Raw genomic sequence first — 22,215 nt, 5'->3', positions numbered from 1 at the left:
ACAATAAAAAAAATTACGCAGATAATCGTCATTCAAAAATGGGAAACTCTTTGTATAACTTTTTTTATTATTAAAGCAAACACAATAACAGTTTAAATCTTAAAAATAAGATGTTCAAAATAATCTTGATAATTTACAGGAGCATGAAAAATGCCAAAGGATATTAACGTCAAAAATTTGTCGCAGATTGTCTTGTAGATAATAGGTGAATAAACTATTAATCATTTTAAATACTCTACAGAAAAATCGCATGAATTTAAATGTAGAGAGTGTGGATGAAATCATGGTATACAATTTCAACTTTACAGAGTTACTCAAGTAGCACATATTTGTTTCAAAAACGTTTCACAAATGTTTCTGCGAAACGTTTTAGAACCGGCTTTTGAAAACGTTTCTGATTGGTAAAAATGTCCACTTAAAAACAGTTAAGGGAAACGTCATTTTCTAACAAAAAAAAACGTTTAAGAAACTGTCAAAATACGGTTGTGAAAAATTTGTTTATCCACAGATTCAATAAAATAATGCATATATGGATATAATCCATCTATTTTCATCATGTTCTGAATCTTGAGATTACATTAGAAATCAAACTGACAAAAAAGACATAATTTAATTTATACTTTTAGTACCTGTTTTTTTAGGCTTTATATACATGTTATGAAAACTTGAATACGAGTTATAGTTAAGTCTGAACACGCTACGTAACGGCAAACAAAGGAACACGTATATTATAAAATAGATCTTTTTTGTCTTGTCAAAAAAATGATCAAAAAGACATCTTTTCGTCGACTAAAATTAATTATGACTTTTAGAAGACATCTTTTAAAAAATGACTTTTTTTATAGGTAGAAAGATATTTTTTTAGACATCTTTAGCCTTGTCAGAAAGACTTAAAAAAAGACATCTTTTCGTCATCTTTTAATTTTCTGTGCTATCTGGGGATCGTCTTAATAAGTACAATCTTAATAATGTGTATATATATATATATATATATATATATATATATATAATTTTGGAATTAAAAAATTAATTTTTGTTTTATTTATAGAAACGTAAAAAATACGTTTCTTAAACCATGATTTTAAAAATGTTTCTGTTGAAACGTTTCTTATTGGTGCTTGACGGTTAAAAAATATTGGATACCTTTAGAAAACGGATATGTGCTACCTGGGTATATTTCCACAATAAACGGTATTTTTTCCTACATTTATATAATCTATTCTTATTGCACAGAACTCGCCGTCAAAGTTTGTGCAAACCTTTCGGTTACACCCTGTATATACTTCGTTTCGCAGCGCATTATATGCGCACGTATATCCACGTGTTGCCGCGTACAGGAGAAGCGCGGGGTAAGATAGCGGCAGTTATTTATGGGGTTAAATAAAGGAACACTCTGCGCGCGCGATCGCGCGATACCGGGACCCACCGAGTACAAATAGGTTGCCGTGCAGGTTGCCGCTATCGTCCGGACGCGAATCGTCATGATCCGAGACGGCAACGGACGCGAGGTGTCTCTCCTGCTGACCGCGATATCCTATCTGGGCAGTCGCGCGACCTCTTATAGGTGTAGCACGGGACTCCCTCCGATAAATTTATATTCCTTGAAACCGATAAAAAAAATATCCTACCGCGCTATTTATGAGAGACGGGCGTTTTATATTATGTTTAAGAATGGCATCCGGAAACGTCATTAACGTCTGCCTACTTTATATTAACATACGTTATTTATTGTTCCCGCTGTATAAGTACCGCTTTATCGGCAACACTGATTATATGTAGAGAATGACATGACACATGATTACGCAGCTGCAACGTTTTAATTAACGCATCGTAGGTCAAGCTCTTCGAATAAATGAAGAGATAAACGCGTGCCTCGCTTTTGCAATTGTTCGCTTAAATATATATATATATAAGTATATGCAATGTTTCGACGATGTAATCTCGGTTACGTATTTTTCTCTGTCGCCGGATTTCGACATTTCGATTAATTCCTCTTTTTTTTGTTTGAAACAGATGACGGCGGCCACGGGATGAATCAGGATGGTGAGTGAGCTCTTTTAATTTTCACGTATATGTATATATATTTAATTATAATTGCGATTTTTCTGACGTACTTGGATATTTTTATCACCTGTCGGCGATTAGGCTGACGAAAAATCGAATGAAGAAGATGAGCGCGATGTTCAGATAAATATATCGCGGACCGTTATCGATACGCATCACGCATATAATCCCGTTATAATTGACCGCGGTAATTAAATACACATGGAAACGAGAAAGTCGTCCGAAAAGCGTCAGCTGCTCTGCCGATATCAGTAGCGAGATCGATTTTCAATTATCTTGACACGCGACCTTAACCCGTGCTCAATCGACCCTGCGTATTTCAATCGGATATCGGTATAAGCGTCGAGAGTCTCTAAAAAATTGTTGATAATTAACTCTTATTCCGTATTGTTATTTCTGGCATCTTCTAACTGTACAGGTGGGTCAGCGTATTTTCGATAAGTTTATTAATATGTAAAAGTTTTATTTTAAAAAATCTGTAAAAATGTATATACCTTCTTTGAACATTCTAAATAAAGACTAAAATAATAAATTTGAAAAATAATTTACTTATATATTTAAATATATTATTTCATGATTATTTGTTTTCGAGAAATTGACGTTGTTAGAAAAATCACAGACAAAAATGATCCATCAATATGGAATAAGGGTTAAGATGTGTCGGCGAATGTTCTAAATCCATAAAGTGATAAGCGACTCGATGCATTTCTTTGAGATATTAGTGCGTCAATTAGACAGGTGTATGTGGAATATTATAAAAGGAGATTATGACTCTGTAATTTACAGAAATGATATATCGTCCTCGAGCTTGGAATTTTTTTCATGTTATTGAATTAAATGTGCGTTAAATTTTAATTCGCTTGGCTCCATCAGAATCGAAAAATTCGGATCATGATAGGGAAGCTCGCGCATTCCCAGCGAGTGCTCGTCCTTCTTCGGATCTCGCGCGTGTCAAGAATGTTCCGATCGTTTCTCGCTTCGCGACTTCTCTTTGCGGGCCAGAGGAAGAAGTCGAGTGGAGAGATACCTCCTCGACGAAGTTGCGAGGAAGGATCCCCCGCTGCACCGATGTTCGCGTATAATTTATGCCGATGTGACTTACACGCCTCGCCGCGGTAGGTGGGAGACGGCGCTGGATGGTAATCACGAGTTTAAAGGGTAAACGATCGCAAGGTGTTGGGGGGCCGCGGCGTGGGGCCCCGTGGGCCCCGCCAGCACGCTCAATATTCAACAGGTATTTACATTCGCAAATTGTTTACGTCAGCCCACGATGAAACCTGTCAGGATTTCGTTTCGTCGGCAGCTCGATTCTCTCTTTCTCTCCGCTACGTCCTTCTTTCTTTTTCTCTTTTTCCTCTCGTGCGCGATGCGCAACTTCCTCCCACACGGTGAGCGACGAGAGGAGAGGAGTTGCCCTCTTCTCTCGCGCCTCATCCGTCCTTCCCTCGAGGCGGCGCGTAATTACATCTGGATATTAATCAAATGCACGTCGGGAACGAGCACGGCGAGATCTTGATTTTCGCTCGCGTCCGCGTCCGCGTCCGTCCGATCGCGCGGCCATGGTTTCGGCGTCTATCAGCGCGAGAGCGAGCGATCGCTAATTTAGTAAGCGTGTGTCCGTTTAGCGGCGCTTAGTCGGAGATTAATCACGAGGCTTAAAGGGGCGGCCGCAACATTAACAGGTTACTTGTTAACGTAGCTAGTTCACTCTTCTTGATTATGTGTTCAAAGCAAATTTTTTTTTTTTTTTTATTTTAAAGCTTTATAAATTAACAGGTGTGTACAATTTGAGAATTAATTTTTAAAAAAAATCGATGCAGTTTTCTTGGCACTAAATTGATAATGACTCATCTTGAGGCCTTTTATTATTGTTGTTATTTATTGCGTCAGAGAGAAATACATCAATTAGCGAGACTCGCACGATCCTGTACGGCGTGCTTTTGATATCACAATACGGTATCGTGGCTTTCCGCGATTTTTCCGCTCGCTCGCAAGATCGAGGCTACAGATAAGTCGGGCACCGGTCAAACGCTCGTATACACACGGTGCAGAACCAGTTTACTTTCCTTAATGCCGGACGATTACGCGGACATTTGAGAAAAGAAAAAAAAAAAAAAAGGAAAACGTACACATATACGCACACATACAACCCGCGCACAATTAACAATAAACTATCCGCTGCTCGCCTCGATACTCGAATCGCGCCGCGAGTCTTTTAGCGACGGTTTCATTAAATCGTGTACAGAGATTATATTCCAAATATTCCAATTAATACGCGCTCGATACGCTGGGGGAGACCGAGCCATGATAACGCGAGAAGAGCGGAAGATGAGTTGGAAGCCTTTCTTCCTTTTGAAAAGCGCTCTCTAATCCTGGTTTGTCCGATTAGCCTGGCGATAGGCGGCAGTTTACGATCCTTTTCTCCAGGAGACCTCTTCGCGGACGGCGGTTAACATTTATCGTCGTGGTTATTAATACGCGGATTACGCGGCATAAGTAACGTCACGCGCATACACGCATGTACCATACATATGCGCGATACGTACACGCCGGCCGGCCCGATCCTAATTATAGCGTAATACAAGCGCAATCGCATGCGGCATGGCGCTTACGTAATCCCACGATAATGCGGCTCTCCGCGAGTGCGCTTATGAGCGCGGAGTGTAAGGTTGCATACCACGCCTGCCGATGGAAGCGTTCGCCCCTGTTCGCTCGTGAGATTCACTGTGGGATGTGGGATGTGGGATGTGGGATGAGGCGGCGATATTTCGTTATATCGCAAAGATAGTGGTGGCATCGGGGCGCGAGATTTTTTCTTTCAAGAAAGAAATGGACGCTGTATGTACGTATACTCCGATCCGTAATACCAACTGTGAATCGTGATCCAACGATTGCTTGAGACGAGTTTGTTTTTCAGAAATCTTAAATCTCCTGCTCATACGTGAACGGAATTTTTCAGAAAAGAGAGAAAGAGAGAGAGAGAGAGAGAGAGAGAGAGAGAGAGAACGCGAGATAACGCGACGCTAAAAATGTAATTGCATGAAATTACGCACGAGATTTCTGCAATGATTAAGATTAATATACTTTCGGCCCATTATAATTATAATGCCCCGGAGTATTATAATTAAAAACGTGACTTACCTAGCTACTTGACTAGATTCTGTACTGAAATCTTAGCACAAATTTCAATTGTTTCGATGTAACATACGGCTTTCTTCAGATTTTTAATTTCGCGAGAAAAAGAATTACGTAATTTACGTTAGAGTAAAAAATTACTAAAACAAACAAACAATTAATTAAAATTAAACCACATCCTTTGATGAAAATTCCAAAACTTGTTAAAAATTCATTAACCCTTTGAGTCACGAATTTTTCTAATTGTCAGTATTTTATCAAATTTGGTATATAAGGTTTCTTGGGGTCGCTGATTACGAATCCGTTGTCATATTTTCAAAATTCAAGATGGCGGATCCAATATGGCAGACGAGATTTTCAAAATTTACTTCCGCCATATTGGATCCCTATATTAAATTTTGGAAATTAAATTTTTTTTCCTTTAGATTCAGATTCTGCGATCTAAAAAAACCTTCAGAAAAAATAATTTAAAAAAGAATACGACTGTTACTTTTAATTTAGAACAGAAAATATTGTTTTTTATATATTTTTTATCAAAAAAGAGGATTTAACAAAAACAACACGGTGGAAAATTCTAAAAAAATTCTGAAAAATACTTTAGAGTGTACTAAGATTATAAAAAAATTGCCGTATTTATTTTTATAAGATTATTTTCATAGATTAGTAGAAAATGCATTTTTTCCTAAAAAGTACTAATTTTTACTGTTTATTTATATATGGTATTTTTGCAATTAACAATTAATGACTGTTCATATTTTTTTACACTTATTGATGTTCTGGAGACTCTGTAGAGACAAAAAATCCGGTATTTGTTGATAAAAAAGTAGTTAAAACAATAAAAAATTATGAAAAAAAAGGTGAGACAGTGGAGTCGTACTTTGAGTTTATACGACTTCGTTAGTGGAGACTGGAATTACAAGATTCGATAAAACGAGATTAAAACTGATTATTTAATTAATTAATTAAATTTGTAGAAGTTATATAAAATCCGTGTGTTAAAAAAAGCGCGTCGCGGAGAACCGGAGTGTTGGAATAACACGTAACGATAAAGGGTGATTTAACGAGCTGACATATCGCCGACTGTATTTGCAGCGATATTATCTTGCTTGATTTCGCTCGTTGCATGAACGCAGGTTGCACGATCTGCGCGACGTTGTCTGCGCAGCGCGTTCGCCGAGCCTGCTCGGAGAGATGCCACCGCCCTGAACGATTCAGGAAGCGAGGTCAGCACCCCGGCCTCTTCCTTTTCTCCCTTTCTCGCTTGTCCCGATTAGCCGGGAGTATAGCGGAGAGATCCGATAACATCGACTGGCCGGCGAGTAGCTGCGCCGATAACGCCGCTATCGCGGCTCCCGCGGTGAATCACCGAATGCACTCGGAAAGGTCATAATATTCTAATGCATCTCTGTTATCGATTCTCGACCTGATCGGTTCGGGAAGACGGGACGATTTGTGTGCGCGAACCGACGTGATTAACGACGCGGAGCGCATCGTAAATTGTACCGGATGATATTTGAGTTAACTAATTGCGTGCGGTGCGGCCGCGAGGAATTCCGAAAGAGCGATGTGCCGGTAGCCCTCTCGAATATGAATATTTTATCCGCTAGAAAAAAGAGAGAGAGAGAGAGAGAGAGATCAAAATCAGTTCCGAATCGATTAAATAATATCGGATGTAGTAGAAATATTTCCGTGGAATGTAATCACAGGTAATGATAATTATTAAAATATTTGCGTATATAATAAATAACGTGACATTATAACAAAGATAAAAATTTATTCAAAATTCCCTCGCGTACATTTTGCCCATTTCTGAAACATCCGAGCTTCTTCGCACGCGATACGTCAACGATTACTTATGAGGGATACTTACGGCTCGCCAATGACATTCCTCGGCGCGATGCGACAAAGTAATACGGCCGGTTTCAACGAATACGCTAATCAACAAAACTGTTTCTACCGACTGGTATCTGATGCACATACGTCGTGCGCGAGAGAGTATACGCGCGCGTGTGTGTGTATGTATGTTATTCGCCTCTCGCACATAAGTGATATGTGCAGTACCACGCCCGCGCACGCGAACGGGAACCCGCTCGACAGAACGAGAAAAACGGGAGAGAGAGAGAGAGAGAGAGAAAGAGAGAGGGAAAGGTACGCACTCGCGCGCTCGGCGAGAATGATTTGTATTGCTAAATAATCAGCGCCAGTTGTCTCGAGTAGTTGGTTTAATGAGGACCGCGGGGGAAGCGGGCAGAATAGAGGATAGAAGCGAGTTATAACACGCGAGAAGAGAAGTCGCGGAAGGAGATGGACGCTCGCGCTGTCCCGCAAACTTCAGCTACGGCAATCGCATAATTCCTCACCAGGCTATCGTACATATTCGATATTTCAATATTGAGAGCAAGTAATCGGCTAGTATATGTATGTATGTATGTGTGTGTATATGTTGGCAGGACAAACATTGCTCAATCGGAATTCCATCGTCCATACTCTATCGCGATGCCGTTTATGGAATATTCATATACATATATATATATATATATAATATCTACATATTTTTTATTTAACGTAATATCGCTGCGAGACATTCCTCTCGATTTCCCTCATTCTCCCCCAATCATGCGAATTATCTGAACCGTAATATTTCATGACGGACCATTACTAGAGGGAAAGAGAGAGAGAGAGAGAGAACGAAAGATGATGACTCTTTCGCGCGGAAATTGGAGGTTTCGATACTATGTTAGATGAATCTAGAAGCGCGACTTGTTGACTCGATATACACGGATCGAGATTACGCGGAGGTGGTTTTCGCCTAGGATTCTCTCCGGTTCCTAGGCACGTCGGGAGACGTTGCAGATAGAATCGGTACAACTCCAGGTGGATATACGGAGTCACGTGTAGAGTCCGCTGCCGTCGTGTGTATCGATACACGTACATATCTTTGTACACAGACGAGGGTGTGGCTGCTCCGCACAACGGTATCATCGTAGTTGCATACCCGCGTACCATCCAGACGAAATTCTCATTGCATTTCGACAAATGTGATTTTTCAAAGACACGTGCTCTCATTCGCGACATAAACAGCTATTGAATACTTATTGTTAATAATAATAGTGATGGCGAAAATAAGTCAATTTTCATAAATCCTCAGAGGAGAAGAAATCGAGTGCAGCTGTTTTCTTAACATTTATCAGTTGTATACTCGCACATTTCTAAACTATATACAGTCTCATATGGACGGATACCGTAAAGAGTAAGAATCGTTCCATCTTTTTCGAACTGAAAAGCAATAATTGCGGTCATTTTTCAATTGATAGCTTTATTCGCATGCGAACTTCTCGCAATGATTATTATTGCTGTGTTCCGTATATCGTTTACGAGATTGCCGGTTATACCAGCGGCGTCTCTCTTAGTCTCGAGGTGTAAGGCCCCACTTAATTCGAACCCCCCGGGTCCTTTCGAGTATCTTAGTTTAACCCGCGTTAACACTGTTGACGCGCGGCCGTGTTCCTACGTACGTCTACAAACGTGAACGCACGCATATATGTATATGTATATATATATATATATATATATATATATATATATATATATATATATGGTATACAACCACGACTGGTACCTGCTTCTTCGCCAATGCAAACGCCGGCTCGTAATACTCGAGTACCGAGTACGCGGATACTTGCGCAAATAGTCGGAGGAAGTGCGATTGCGAGACCGATCGGTCGGTGAGCGAGTCTGAATGCGCTCTCGCTATTGAAAATGCGTGTTGTATTTTAACGGTTTTGCACGTCATTCCTGTTGCATCGGATCCCGATGTCGTCGCCGCATTTATTTTTCGAAATGCATTGTTGACCTGAATTTTCTTTACGATAAACAAGTTACGGTTTCAATTTTAACTCAATTAGAGAATCTTTTTATTATCGATTGTTTTTGGAGAGTAATGAGTCGTCAAATTAGACACACTTTTTTTATATTTTTTAAATATTATTTAACATACTTTCTCAACATTTAATTCTTTGTTATAAGTTGCAATAATGCATTTTATTTATTTATTTATTTATTTATTATTAGAAACAACTCTTTATACCAATAAAATATACAAGATTAGAAATATCCATTATATAATATAAGATTAATACAAATTTAATAGAAAAAGGATAGATATAGTATAATAATACAATAATACAAAAAATTGAAAATAACATACACATGATCAATAAAAAGGACGGTAATAATTATAATAAGTGTCAAATCGTAGTTAATAGATATTGAGGCTAAAGTAGATTTCAAAAAATTTTTGAATATGTGTTAAAAAACAGAATTGAGTAATACAAAAGATTATATATTCTGCACAATAATAGAAAATATATTTCATATATTTGATAAACTCGTTGTAAAATGATAAAAATAAACACCACGAAAAATTATTTTTTCTGATATTAAATTTGATCATTTCGAGAATTTCAATTGATTTGACTATTTAACCTTTTGAGTCACAGCGGGTCACCCAGAGACCCACCTTTTTTTCGTAGTTTTTTATTATTTTAACTACTTTTTTATCAACAAATACCAGATTTTTTGTTTCTACAGAGTCTCTAGAACATCAATAAGTGTAAAAAAAATATGAACAGTCATTAATTGTTAATTGCAAAAATACCATATATAAACAAACAGTCAAAATTAGTACTTTTTTAGGAAAAAATGCATTTTCTACTAATCTATTATGACAATAAATACGGCAATTTTTTTATAATCTTAGTACATTCTAAAGTATTTTTCAGAATTTTTTTAGAATTTTCCACCGTGTTGTTTTTGTTAAATCCTCCTTTTTTTGATAAAAAATATATAAAAAACAATATTTTCTGTTGAAAATTAAAAGTAACAGTCGTATTCTTTTTTAAATTAAATTTTTCTCTGAAGGTTTTTTTAGATCGCAGAATCTGAATCTAAAGGAAAAAAAATTTAATTTCCAAAATTAATATAGGGATCCAATATGGCGGAAGTAAAATTTTGAAAATCTCGTCTGCCATATTGGATCTGCCATCTTGAATTTTGAAAATCTGACAACGGATTCGTAATCAGTGACCGCAAAAACCCTTATATACCAAATTTGATAAAATACTGACAATTAGAAAAATTCGTGACTCAAAGGATTAAGATTAAAAAAAAAAAGGAAAAAAGCATCAGCCAATTACGCCAGCGCGTCTCAAGAGTGTGAAGCTTATAAAACGATTCAACACACACTTTGATGTATAGTCACGATCCAGTCTCTGCTTATTCCCCGACGCGTAAAAATCTATACTGCATACTTTCCACATAGCGCTTTATAAGAGTATCAATTCTACGTAGGATTGACCGGCGCGCAATCTCCTCGCGGGACGTAATAACGTGCGAAAACAAGAAATCTTATATCGCTCTGACACCTGCCACCCACGGAGGTGCACACGTCTCTGAGAAGGAAGGAGAAACGAACATTCGAGAAAGGACGTTTTCTGACGCGGGTACACAAACGCACGTGCGTAAACGATTGACAAGGCCCGGCGGGGCGCGGGTGGAGGTCCGATCATGCGTAACAAGCTGTTCGGTAGCCGTGTTCGCGGGCCTTTTACGGATCGCGTGTTGCATGCCCGTTTTTAACGAGCGAGCAAAAAGTCACACGGCGCCTCGATCATTATCGGGCGTGAGGGGATAAAACGATCGCTACGAGGACCCTTCGCGCCGAGACGAGAAGTCAGCGTCTCGTGTTCCTGGAGATACATTCGCTCGCGGCCAGGAGATTAATAATTATCGGGGTGGTCGTGAATGCTAATGGTTTCTACGGACTCTAGAAATAGTCTGCATGGGATCTAGCTTGTTGATGCTGGCTTCCTTGCTCGACACATTGCTTCTTCTCGACTTTCTCAGTAGCAACGTGCTATGCGTGTTTAACTGTAAGTCATTTAATACTATGGCTATTTTGAAATGAGAAAACTTGAAAATTGAGACAAAGTTAGATAGAGAAAAGATATATAATTTTGAATTCTAATTTCTACAGTTGAAAACATAAAAATTAATTATATTAACATAAAAATTTATACTCACAGATTTAATACTATTTTCTATTAGATTGTATTATAATTTTAAATATCAAAAGTCTTTCTAAAAAACGGATGAAAAAAGTTTGAAAAATTAGTCTTTAAACTCGATATACTTTTTGAAAATTAGAAAAACATGATAAAAAAAAATCTTGACAAGATAAAAATTAAAATTAATTTAAATATTTACATAATATATAATAAATATTAAATAATTATTTTAAATACAAGCATACAAAATAATATAAAAACATTCTTTATCATTAAAAAATTACATAATATCTTTATTCAAAAAGAAGAAAAAAATTAACGAGCAAGGAATGCAAAATTATGGCCTTTTCATGAGTATAAATTAAGCGAACCAAGAATATCATTATAACAGTTCTGATAACAACTGTTTATCGAGTTTTTCGAGTTTAATTACTGAGAAAAATCGATAGGATCTATGTCGATTTTAATATCTTTTTTCTACTAAACAAAACGAATAATTAGAGCGATCGTCGTGGCGTGTTCCGTTACGAGCCTGAAAACTGGAAGAGTCACTTATGAATATTGTGAAAAGCTGCAGTCGTAATTATCGATGACGGCCAAAAACGAAGGTATTTCTCCGTTAGGGCCGCGCAATTATTCGTTCCCATCTCGATTATCGCAAATTACACGAGCGCGCACCAAGTGTATCGTTCACACGTATTACGCGTGCACTCCTCTCTTCTACGAATCTCTCCGGGACCTATTAAGTATTAATAAGTTGAAGAAACGCCCAGCATCGATTAGCGTCTAATGACGGAAGTCGAACAGGTTCGTCTCTCTTGTAAGTCTGATTATTAGTCGTGCACTGTCAGTTGAAGACAAACTCGATAAAGAAATACGAACAGTGACATGATCCTGTTTCCAGTAATTTTATAAACATCGAAACCTGTAATTAATGTTACGTAATTATATTAATATATTTGAAGGCATTTTTTCAAAACAAGGAAGCTCGTAGGTATATTTCATCAATAGGAAGTTTGCATTAAAAAAAATACATTTTTTTATATATGTAATTTAAATGTATATTATTATAAATTTATTTATAAGAAAATTTTAAATTTTTGTCAATAGAAAGGTATTAAAAAATTAAATTAAAATTTAATCAAATTTAAATTGTGAGAAAACGATTTTGATGGGTTGGAGTGCGTGACGTCACAGTGCAATAGTTTCAAACGTTTGTTTTCTGTATTCTGTATTGCGATATTCGGTCATTCTTGATCTCGAAGTACAAAGAAAAACAATTTATTGGGTGTTTTAATTGTTGTACTTTTACATAGAGGTACAAAACAGGTTTTCTACGTGTTACCTTTGCCTATTTTCACAATAACTGGATATTTTAATAAATAAAAATAGTGTGTTGTCACTGTATATATTGGTTAGGTTTAAGGAGACGCTATTTCACGCTATTTAGCGCTATTAGCGTCTCCCCGAACTGTCACAGTGCAATATCTGCGTTCAACATCACATCGCATTCGGGAGGACTCGGTTGTTTCCGGATCGTATTCGACAATTTCAAATAATGTAACTTTTATTATTGATTTTCTCGCTTAATTTGCATTAAAAAAATTACGAAAAAAATAATTACATTTAAAATTATATATAAATGATAAAATGCAATTATTTTTCAAAATCGTGCAAACTTCCCTATTGTCGATAATAATAACATTGTCGGTCTATATTTTTTCGATGCGCAATTATCTCTTTAAACTATAAGTTCGATATCGAGGCACAGCATTTCGATCGGCGTCGACCATTTGATACAGCATCTTCGTAGCAGTTTCCCGGGAGACAGGCGGGCTCCTCCAAGTCATTTTGCAGCTTGCATCGCCAGCCAGTTGAGAGCCGGCTAGTCAGCGGAATAGTCTGTGGGGCGCCAGAGCATGACGCCATTAACGTAACGAGGCCACACGTTGCACCCTCGCGAGCACTGGACTATATCAGCCCCGAGTGCCGGCAATGGACTCCTAGACCTAGACCTCCGCGAGTCTCGCGCGCGTGCAAGAGAGAGAGAGAGAGAGAGAGAGAGAGAGAGAGAGAGAGAGAGAGAGAGAGAGAGCATGCCCGATATCTCGCACAATTATATTCCAATGGAGAGATACGCTTGTACGTAGGTACGGTTCGCCGTGCCGGTTCGAGTGTATCGGCCGATCACAACCGGCTGCCAATAACACGACGATTGGAGCGAATGTCGCGTCTCTGCTTATAGTACGCGGGTGCGCACGTGCGGCACGCATGGTTTTCCGCTTCAACTGATTGCGAACTGGTTTTTGAACCATCTAACCGTTCGCGTTTCCTCCGTTGGCGGATCGTGTCTGCTCTCAGATTGTCGCGCCTGGTCAGCGAGAACGGACAAGTGCAAGAGCGTCGCGTCGGCGGTCCACCGCGAGTGTCGGGACGTCGATAGCGAGGATTTTAATTTATTAGAATTACATAAAACATTTAACCGACTACTAGAAGACAAACGTCATCGAGAATTAAAATCGGCGATAAATATCATTTTAACTAGCGTATAAGCGATGGAGGTAAAATCGTGGACGATGATATCCGGCTGCATCACCGGAAGCGGGAACAAGCGGCGAGGCGGGGGTCAGACTCGAGGTCGGCTCGACGTGCTCGCAACAAATCAGCGACGGAATCAAAAGTTGCGTGGCTTGTCTCGCAGTCGAATTACGGTAAATTAGCGGGAGTAAAGAGCCAACGCCGACGAGAGAACAGCAGGTACTTACCTACATCGAAGAGAAGCATAGTCGTACAGAAACGGACGGACGGACGGACGGACGGATAGGCAGGGGCAAACATAAATTAAGATGGGGGACTGATTATGAGGAGAGGGCAGGCTATCATTACCCGAGCCATCGTGACCGGTCGACCCTGCAGCAGCCGCGGCTGCTGAACACACCGCGTTTTCTCCCTCTCTCTCTCTCTTTCTCTCACTCTCTTCCTGCCTCTCTCCGTGCTGGTACACGATCCGCCTGCCTCGTGCCCCGATAATGCCGGGGTGGGAAACTGCAAATTATTAATCTCTCCGTTCCCTGCATTACATAGTTCAGCGAATATGAAACGAGTATTGTCAGAGAGATGCGAAACCACCGTTCCGCGGCTGGTCGAAGCGCCGCCGTTAGATGAAATTTTTCTCCCGGACCAGTCGACGGATAGAACGAACCGTCTAGAATGAACAGTCGCAAGATTATCGACCGTTCAAGAATTCTTGCGTTTATGTGCCCCTTGAAAGTGTCATTTTTATTTTTTTATTATGTCTCAAAAGAAGAAATACATAAGTTTGTGAATGAAAAAATAAGGGAGAATAAGGCGAGAGGAGAAAATCGGGTAGGTAGGTAGGTAGAAATAACAAGACTTGGGTCGCAGGTGGCAATACTCGTCTACGGGACGAGGTCGCGGCGAGGACGATCGAAAAGGACTCGGCCGAGTTTCTGCGACGTAACGCATGAGCAGGAGAAAGTACGACATTAAGCACCACGCGCTTTTCCTTAGCCGGATTCCTAACCGGAATCACGATAGACGGCGAACACTTCTAAAAGCTGTCCGTCCACTGCGGAACGACGCGATAAAAAGCGATATATATATATATATATATATATACATATGCCCACGCAGTTTCTACGCACTTGGGTATTTCTTGTTTTTCTGCCCGCGGAATCGTACCTTCCGCGGCACCACCGAGCAAACTGGGTCGCTCTTCGTAATTTCCGGTGAAATCCAATTACGATACTTTGCACCTGATCTGATTGCATTGCCGATCCGAACAGAGTATCTTTCGAGCGTGGAGTCTTTCTATATTTATTTCGCAAGTGAAATAATTAAAATAAAAGAAATAATTAATCGTGTTTATCTCGATTTTCATACATCAAATTATAATAATTAATGTAATTAGTATAATTAATATAATTTCATCGAAATTATTTCAATCCCCAATTTGCATGCATTTAAATCGTGAAGAGATTGCGTTATTAACAGTATTTTTTTTTTTTACAGTAAAATATTTGATAAGTTTTTTATTAAAGAATCGATCAAAACTTTAGAAAACAAAACGTGCGTTTCGAGTCTCGAGAGAATTTCACGGATCGCTATCAGAATCGAAGACAACAGATTTGCGCTGCGTGATAGCCGCGTGCGTGCACGCAATTTAATTCGTATATTCGCCGATATATCTCGCGCTCTCGCGTATCTATCGGTTGCGAAACGAACCATTGACTCGGTCTCTCGATATTGATATCTCACCTCTCAATGTATAGAAAATTCCTTAACAAATAGAAAATTTAAACGAAATTTTAAATTTAGATTTATTTATTTTGAATCATTTTTCTTTGCAACAAAATTAATGGGCTCCAACATACATAATCCTTGAATAGTATTGAAGAATTTTTTAGACCTTTTTGCACAAATAGAGCACACTATCTAGTGATACTGTTTGCTTAAAAGTATTCGCGTGTTCGCAAAACATGCAAGTCCTTTCAGCGGCCGAGTTTTGCAGTTTGATCGCGAACAATTAAAGATCATATCTCGGCTTTTTTCCCTTTTTGCGTTGCCTCGCTGTCTTTTCTCTCTCTCTCTCTCCCTCTCTCTCTCTCTCTCATTCTTTTTGCTTAGAATTTCTCTGTTCTTTTCTCTTTCTTTCTTTCTATCTTTCTCTCTTACACCATTTCCAATACAGTCGAAACAAAGAATGGTATCGACGATTCGAGTTAAAGGGACTTATGTATGCTGTTGATGGTAAAAAAAAATACAATAGGGAGTTTGCATGATTTTGAAAAACAATTGCATTTTATAATTTATATATAGTTTTAAATGTAATTATTTTTTTCGTAATTTTTAATGCAAATTAAGCGAGAAAATTAATAATAAAAATTATATTATTTGAAATTGTCGAATACGATCCGGAAACGACCGAGTCCTCCCGAACGCGATGTGATGTTGAACGCAGATATTGCACTGTGACAGTTCGGGGAGACGCTAATAGCGCTAAATAGCGTGAAATAGCGTCTCCTCAAACCTAACCAATATATACAGTGACAACACACTATTTTTATTTATTAAAATATTCAGTTATTGTGAAAATAGGCAAAGATAACACGTAGAAAACCTGTTTTGTACCTCTATGTAAAAGTACAACAATTAAAACCCCCAATAAATTGTTTTTCTTTGTACTTCGAGATCAAGAATGACCGAATATCGCAATACAGAATACAGAAAACAAACGTTTGAAACTATTGCACTGTGACGTCACGCACTCCAACCAATCAAAATCGTTTTCTCACAATTTAAATTTGATTAAATTTTAATTTAATTTTTTAATACCTTTCTATTGATTAAAATTTAAAATTTTCTTATAAATAAATTTATAATAATATATATTTAAATTACATATATAAAAAAAATGTATTTTTTTTAATGCAAACTCCCTATTGCATATCTTTTCTCTATTCGTAGTTCTTCCGTCTTCTATTAACCGCATGCGGTCGCGTGAACGTCCGAGTAAAATTCCGATTTATCGATGAACTCGCATTCGTTTTTCAATCGACGATATTAACGCTCGTTGCGCACGGATCTCTCGTTTATGATACCTGCTTGTAATATTGGTTTACGATGTTTATGTTTTTCCGCTGAAAATGCAGACGGAGAAGCATAAAACGCACGTTATGGAATCGAGAAAAAAATTACGCCGCGAAATCGCGCGCAGATTCTCGGTTAGTTAACCGAGTTGGCTTTTTGCTGAATTAATAGTTAGAACTCAGCGGACAAAATGTTTACACGCGGCCTCTCATTTCGACGTAACGGAATCGGAGACAGCCTCACGAGGCTCCGCGCCCGGCGCAGTATGGTATAAAATTTTTATAGACCATTAATAGCCAAGTTAATAACTATAATTGAGGATGTAACGTGCATATAAATGTTGCTACTTGTTTCTGCGCGAAACGAGCCGTCATCTCGCTCGACGCGGTAGATCCGTCCGAAACAGTGCGAAAAATTGTCAAGAGTCTTTGGTCGTCATTCAAAAATTCAAAGGAGTATCTCATTCGCATCTATCCGATATAACATGTTATATGCAGAGTACCATTGTTTCCATTGCCGATTTTACATGTTATTTATCAGTAATAGAAACGAGGATTGCGCGCAATTTTGATAAAAATTAATGTGTCGTCGGTGTATCAAACTTCCAATCGGCAACGTTGAACTCTTTGGCTGAAGGGCCACAAAACTATCGATTTCCGTCAAAAACTTTCACCCCTATAAGACTTTGAATATTCGAAATGAAAATTTTTCTCGATAACCGGCAGTTCTGTCTTTTTTATTTCGCATCGTAGCGCTTCGAGTGTTAATAATTATCGATAAAACTCTTCGGAGAAATTACCAGAACTGTCGAAAAAATTGTTGATAATGAGGAGCCAACTCTATACACGTCCCACCGTCGAGATTTGTTTTCTACGTGTTGATACATCGATCGTTCGACGCAAAACTCCGCGTCCACTCCTTCTCCCTGACATCTCGCGAATTATCATAATCTCGCCGCGTGCGCCAGCGGATATAATGCGAATAATCTCAACCGCTAAGAGAAGCCGGGAGCGAAATCGCAAAGTTCCGTGGCCCCGAACTGCACCGGCACTCGTTTTAAGATACTTCCCGCTTGCAAATTGTGTTGATTAGCTTCACAAAGATAATTTACCGAAACTGCCCTTCAAATTGACATGTTCAAGAGTAACCGTCTACACGATTTACGTTCATCTTCGTCAGCGAGAAAATTGTCGTCGCACATATTGGATCTCTAAAATATGTATATTAGTACAGATTTAAAAAAATCGTATTCTTATTTAAAAAACATTTTGAAAAACCGTTAGAAAGTAATAGCTAATTTTTAAAATGTTAAATTATAAGTTAGAATAGATTATAAATCGCCGGGATGCGGGGATTGAGAACGATGATAGACTCATTATGATACGCGTACGATAAAATTTGCGAGCATCGTGCACGATGATTTATTCGGAGATTTTCATCGCGGACACGCGAGATCTCGGAGATTGAACATTAAAGTTAGCTCGAGCCGCGGCTATACGTTAAAACGACACCGGTTGGCAGAGGGGCATTCGCCAGAAGGGCCTTACGGTAAGACCCCGACCACGCCACGAACGCTCTCGCTATAAAAACAAAGAGAGAGAGAGAGAGAGAGAGAGAGAGAGAGAGAGAGAATCAAGAAGGAGAAAAGGAAAGAGATAGAGGAGAGACGGGCGGCTCTATTTGCATAACCGCCTCGACTTACAAAAGTCTATGATAAGTTGGCCCGATAAAGACGACCGCTTGTAATCCCCGGCTTCCGCGCTCGCGGGACACCGTACATATATATATATATATATATATATATATATATATCAGAACAAAATGCTACGAGAGCTCTCGCGGCTGTTTCTGAGCGAGTATTACGTTGCACAGTCTTCGATTAGCACCGATATTGCACATGCGAAGGATCTTGCAAATTTATCCTTGCCTCTCGATATCGATCCAATTATAATATCGCGCTGCCACGATAATATACTTTGATAAGAAAGAAAAGCTTCTTTTCAAAACTCGAAAAAGTAAGAAAGTAATCTGAGATCACATATTAAGCATAAAATAAAGAATGGCTATTTTTCTCAAGTTTCTTTTATTGAACTATATAATCGAACATGTAACGCCAATATAAAGAGACTATAAGAAGGGCGCAATTGATTCATGATTGAATCATCTTTGCGTTATGTAAGTAATAGCGATTATTTTTACCTTAATTTGTGGATTTCGATGAATGTCGTAACGTTATGCATGGTCCGCTTTTAGTTTAGTTTCACTAAACTAAAGGAGGTGCAGATTACGATATTTCGCGGTGAGTAGATCCGCGTGTCGCGAACAATAGCAGCAGTGTCTTATCCGAACAGGTGATAGGTAGAACTGAGTGGCAGGTAACGTGTCACTTGTAAGTGAGAATGTATCCGCTTAGCGAATACGTTATCCGCGTTACATATATACCGGGTGAACACATATCTATAGGTCATCGACATTAGGAATTTTCCAAATTTTTAGAAGAATATAAAATTATTTTTCTGTATATATATATATATATATATATATATATATTTATATTTTTTATATAAGATTATTAGAAAAAGAAATAAAAAATTCCTTGTAGAATCGAACAATATTCTGCGAAAGTTCCTTGTCTATTGTCTCCGATAATGAGACAGGCATCTCGTAAATGCATACGCGTGCTTTAATCGCGACCCGATTCCGCCCAGAAATTTTTATCGTAAAATACGTTCGGAGGCATATGATCGCCGTACATTTTCAACGTATTTCTTTGCTCTCCGGGACAAGACGGCGGATAAAGATCGAGATTCTATCGGACGAAGGCGGACACCTGGTGTACGAATGGAACGCGGGGAACACGGGGAACACGGGGGCGCGTGCAGGTGACAATCTCGTTTGTGTTCACATGATAAACGGCTCCCCGCTGGTGTTATGGACGTTTGACGTGCCGCGCTGAGACCATTCACTGAAGTGGACTCCGTTTAGTAAACCACATTCCAAAGACGTCTCATACGTTTCCTATCGTTATACATGTTTTTTGCAAAAAAAATGTGACGCGAAAAAATTGAATTTTCTAATTTCTTTGTAGAAAAAAAATGCGAGAAACTGATATAAATTTACAAAAATAGATAAACCTCTACTTCTGGCAATTTTGAGCGTTGCACTTTATCAGCGTTAATATAAATGTATTCCATTTGATTAATTTATTCATTTCAGAAGCCTATAATTTGCGCATTTTTATTAGTGATAATTTTTTTCCTCTTACAAATAGTCGAGTTACGTAATTTAAATAATAATATATGTATATAATTATAAGAGAATATTTTTTAAAAACATTACATTATACTATACATGTTTGCATACATTTTAAATGTGTTTTCATTTTAATTTTATCTCTTTTATTATTTTTGTAGTTTTCAATGATGATTTCAGTGTCTTGATTTTCTTCTCTGAAAAAAAATGATTTGTTGAAACAGTTAAAAATGATATCATTTAAAACTGTAATACAATCTGATAAGAAGAGCATATCCATGATAATATCCATGACTATATATTATTGTTTTAAGCTTTCAAAATTAAAAACTACTTGAAAACAAAATGTTTTGAATAGTAGTGTTTCCAAGGTGAAATAGAGAGCGCGTTTGATGGCTTAATTGTTACGGTTGGAAAAAGAGCTGGCAGCCACTTCCGCGCTTGGTGTTCACCGCGAATGACAATCTATTTCCTCCTTCGTGCGTTCGCACGATAAAGCACTCTCGATAGAATTGCTCGATGTTTCGTGCGGCTTGCTACGAGCTACGAGCTGGTGTGCTACCTAAGCGGAGCCTACCATCTGCGCTCTACACGCATACCGGAGGCCTCGTTCGCTCGGCTTAGTAACGCCGTCGTCCCTTTTCATATCCGCGTTAACCTCCGCGCGCCGTTCGGTTAATTGATCCGGAATACCACTCGAGCCTCTTCTTAAGCTTCTCCGCCATTCCGCCTCTGCCCCTCGCCATCGGCCGGTCATCATCTCGGTCTGAAACCAAGCTGCCGGTCGGTCCTCCTTTGACTCGCGGGGAGCGGAATTTCTATATACGTTCTATGGCGGCCCTTTCGCAATCTCTATGGTTATTTCCATAGAGATTATCGCTAGCGTGTCGCGATTTATCGACGTTTCGATCAGGGAGTGGAAAAAAATGCCTGGTAAATATCCAACTTGGCTACTTGCATGCGGTGGCGCGATGACATTCGAGTGCTAAGAATGTTCAGGCGAAACTCGATTCTCATTGTATCGAGGGTTTATTTGAAAGAGATCCATCATCGTCTTTTGAGGAGCAAGGGTACTTAAAACCAGCGCGAAGCAGCTGGTTAAATGGCCGTTTCCGCGGACTTGAAAATCATCTTGCCCCAGCGATGCACGACGACGCGAGAACGGACATTAAATAGGCGGTTCGGCGACTTAAAGACGAGTTTGCGGAAAATCGGAGTAGAGCGAGGGCGGTTATTACTTAATTCTAAAGGGGAGCCTTTAACATTACGTACGATTAACCGGCCGCTCGCAATCAGCGATCCGCGGGGATCGATCTCTCGCGGATCGCGCGGGATCAATGTAGAGGATCAATGTCGGGTACCTGCGTGCGCAACATTGCTCACATCCCGGTGTATCGTGTGTGGTAATCCCGGGTATACGCCTAACTACGTGATGCTGTGAGTGCCAGAGAGACCGGCCCCGGCCAGACCGATCTGCTTAGCGCGATGCAGGGCCGCTCTCTCTCTATGACCGGTCTATAAATCTAGTAAATCTTAAAACGATGGCTGTTTTATCGAGCAACAAACAGGTTACTAATGCGCCACGCTCCAATCACGAGCTCGCGTGACGCTCCGAGTAATGCTGCCATGGGGCGAGTACTTCCCTCTCTCGTTTTCTCGCTCTCCTTTTATTTCGGTCCACTATCTCATGCTCGCGTCGCGCTTTTCCGAGCGATCTGTGATAGCCTAAAGGTTAATTCACAATTCGCCGTCACAATTAGTTTCCGCCTTGAGAACAATTTTACAAGTACATTTCAAACGCAAACTCTTGAAAAAGCATTTAAACATATTTTATATACGCATATAACGCTTTATTCGAATAAAATATAACATTATTTGTAAAATTTAATTTTTTTCTCCTGATGATGTGATATAAATATACACAAGATATTTATGTGAAATTCAATAATTAAAAATAATTAATTAAAACGATACATAAAATAGTTTCAAATGACTTACATGTCAGATGTTTCTTTTTATTCGAAATAATAATTAAAGAGCATATTTTAGAAGTATACCATTATTTATTTAATACTAAAACAGTTAACGT

The 22,215-nt window shown here is 38.9% G+C and overlaps 1 protein-coding gene across 8 annotated transcripts in view; it reads left to right on the top strand.

Annotated features, from left to right (window-relative positions):
- Sv (paired box protein shaven) overlaps nt 1-22,215 on the top strand; it is a 151,841-nt gene that overhangs the window by 39,481 nt on the left and 90,145 nt on the right. For all 8 annotated transcript variants that reach the window (XM_072909149.1, XM_072909148.1, XM_072909153.1 and 5 more), the window contains exon 4: nt 2,014-2,043. In XM_072909149.1, coding sequence (XP_072765250.1) covers nt 2,014-2,043 — 30 coding nt within the window. The remainder of the gene's footprint in view (nt 1-2,013; nt 2,044-22,215) is intronic.

Source organism: Anoplolepis gracilipes, chromosome 17, assembly GCF_047496725.1.
Source record: "Anoplolepis gracilipes chromosome 17, ASM4749672v1, whole genome shotgun sequence".
Classification (NCBI taxonomy): Eukaryota; Metazoa; Arthropoda; class Insecta; order Hymenoptera; family Formicidae; genus Anoplolepis; species Anoplolepis gracilipes.
This window is presented reverse-complemented; position numbering and strand designations above follow the sequence as displayed.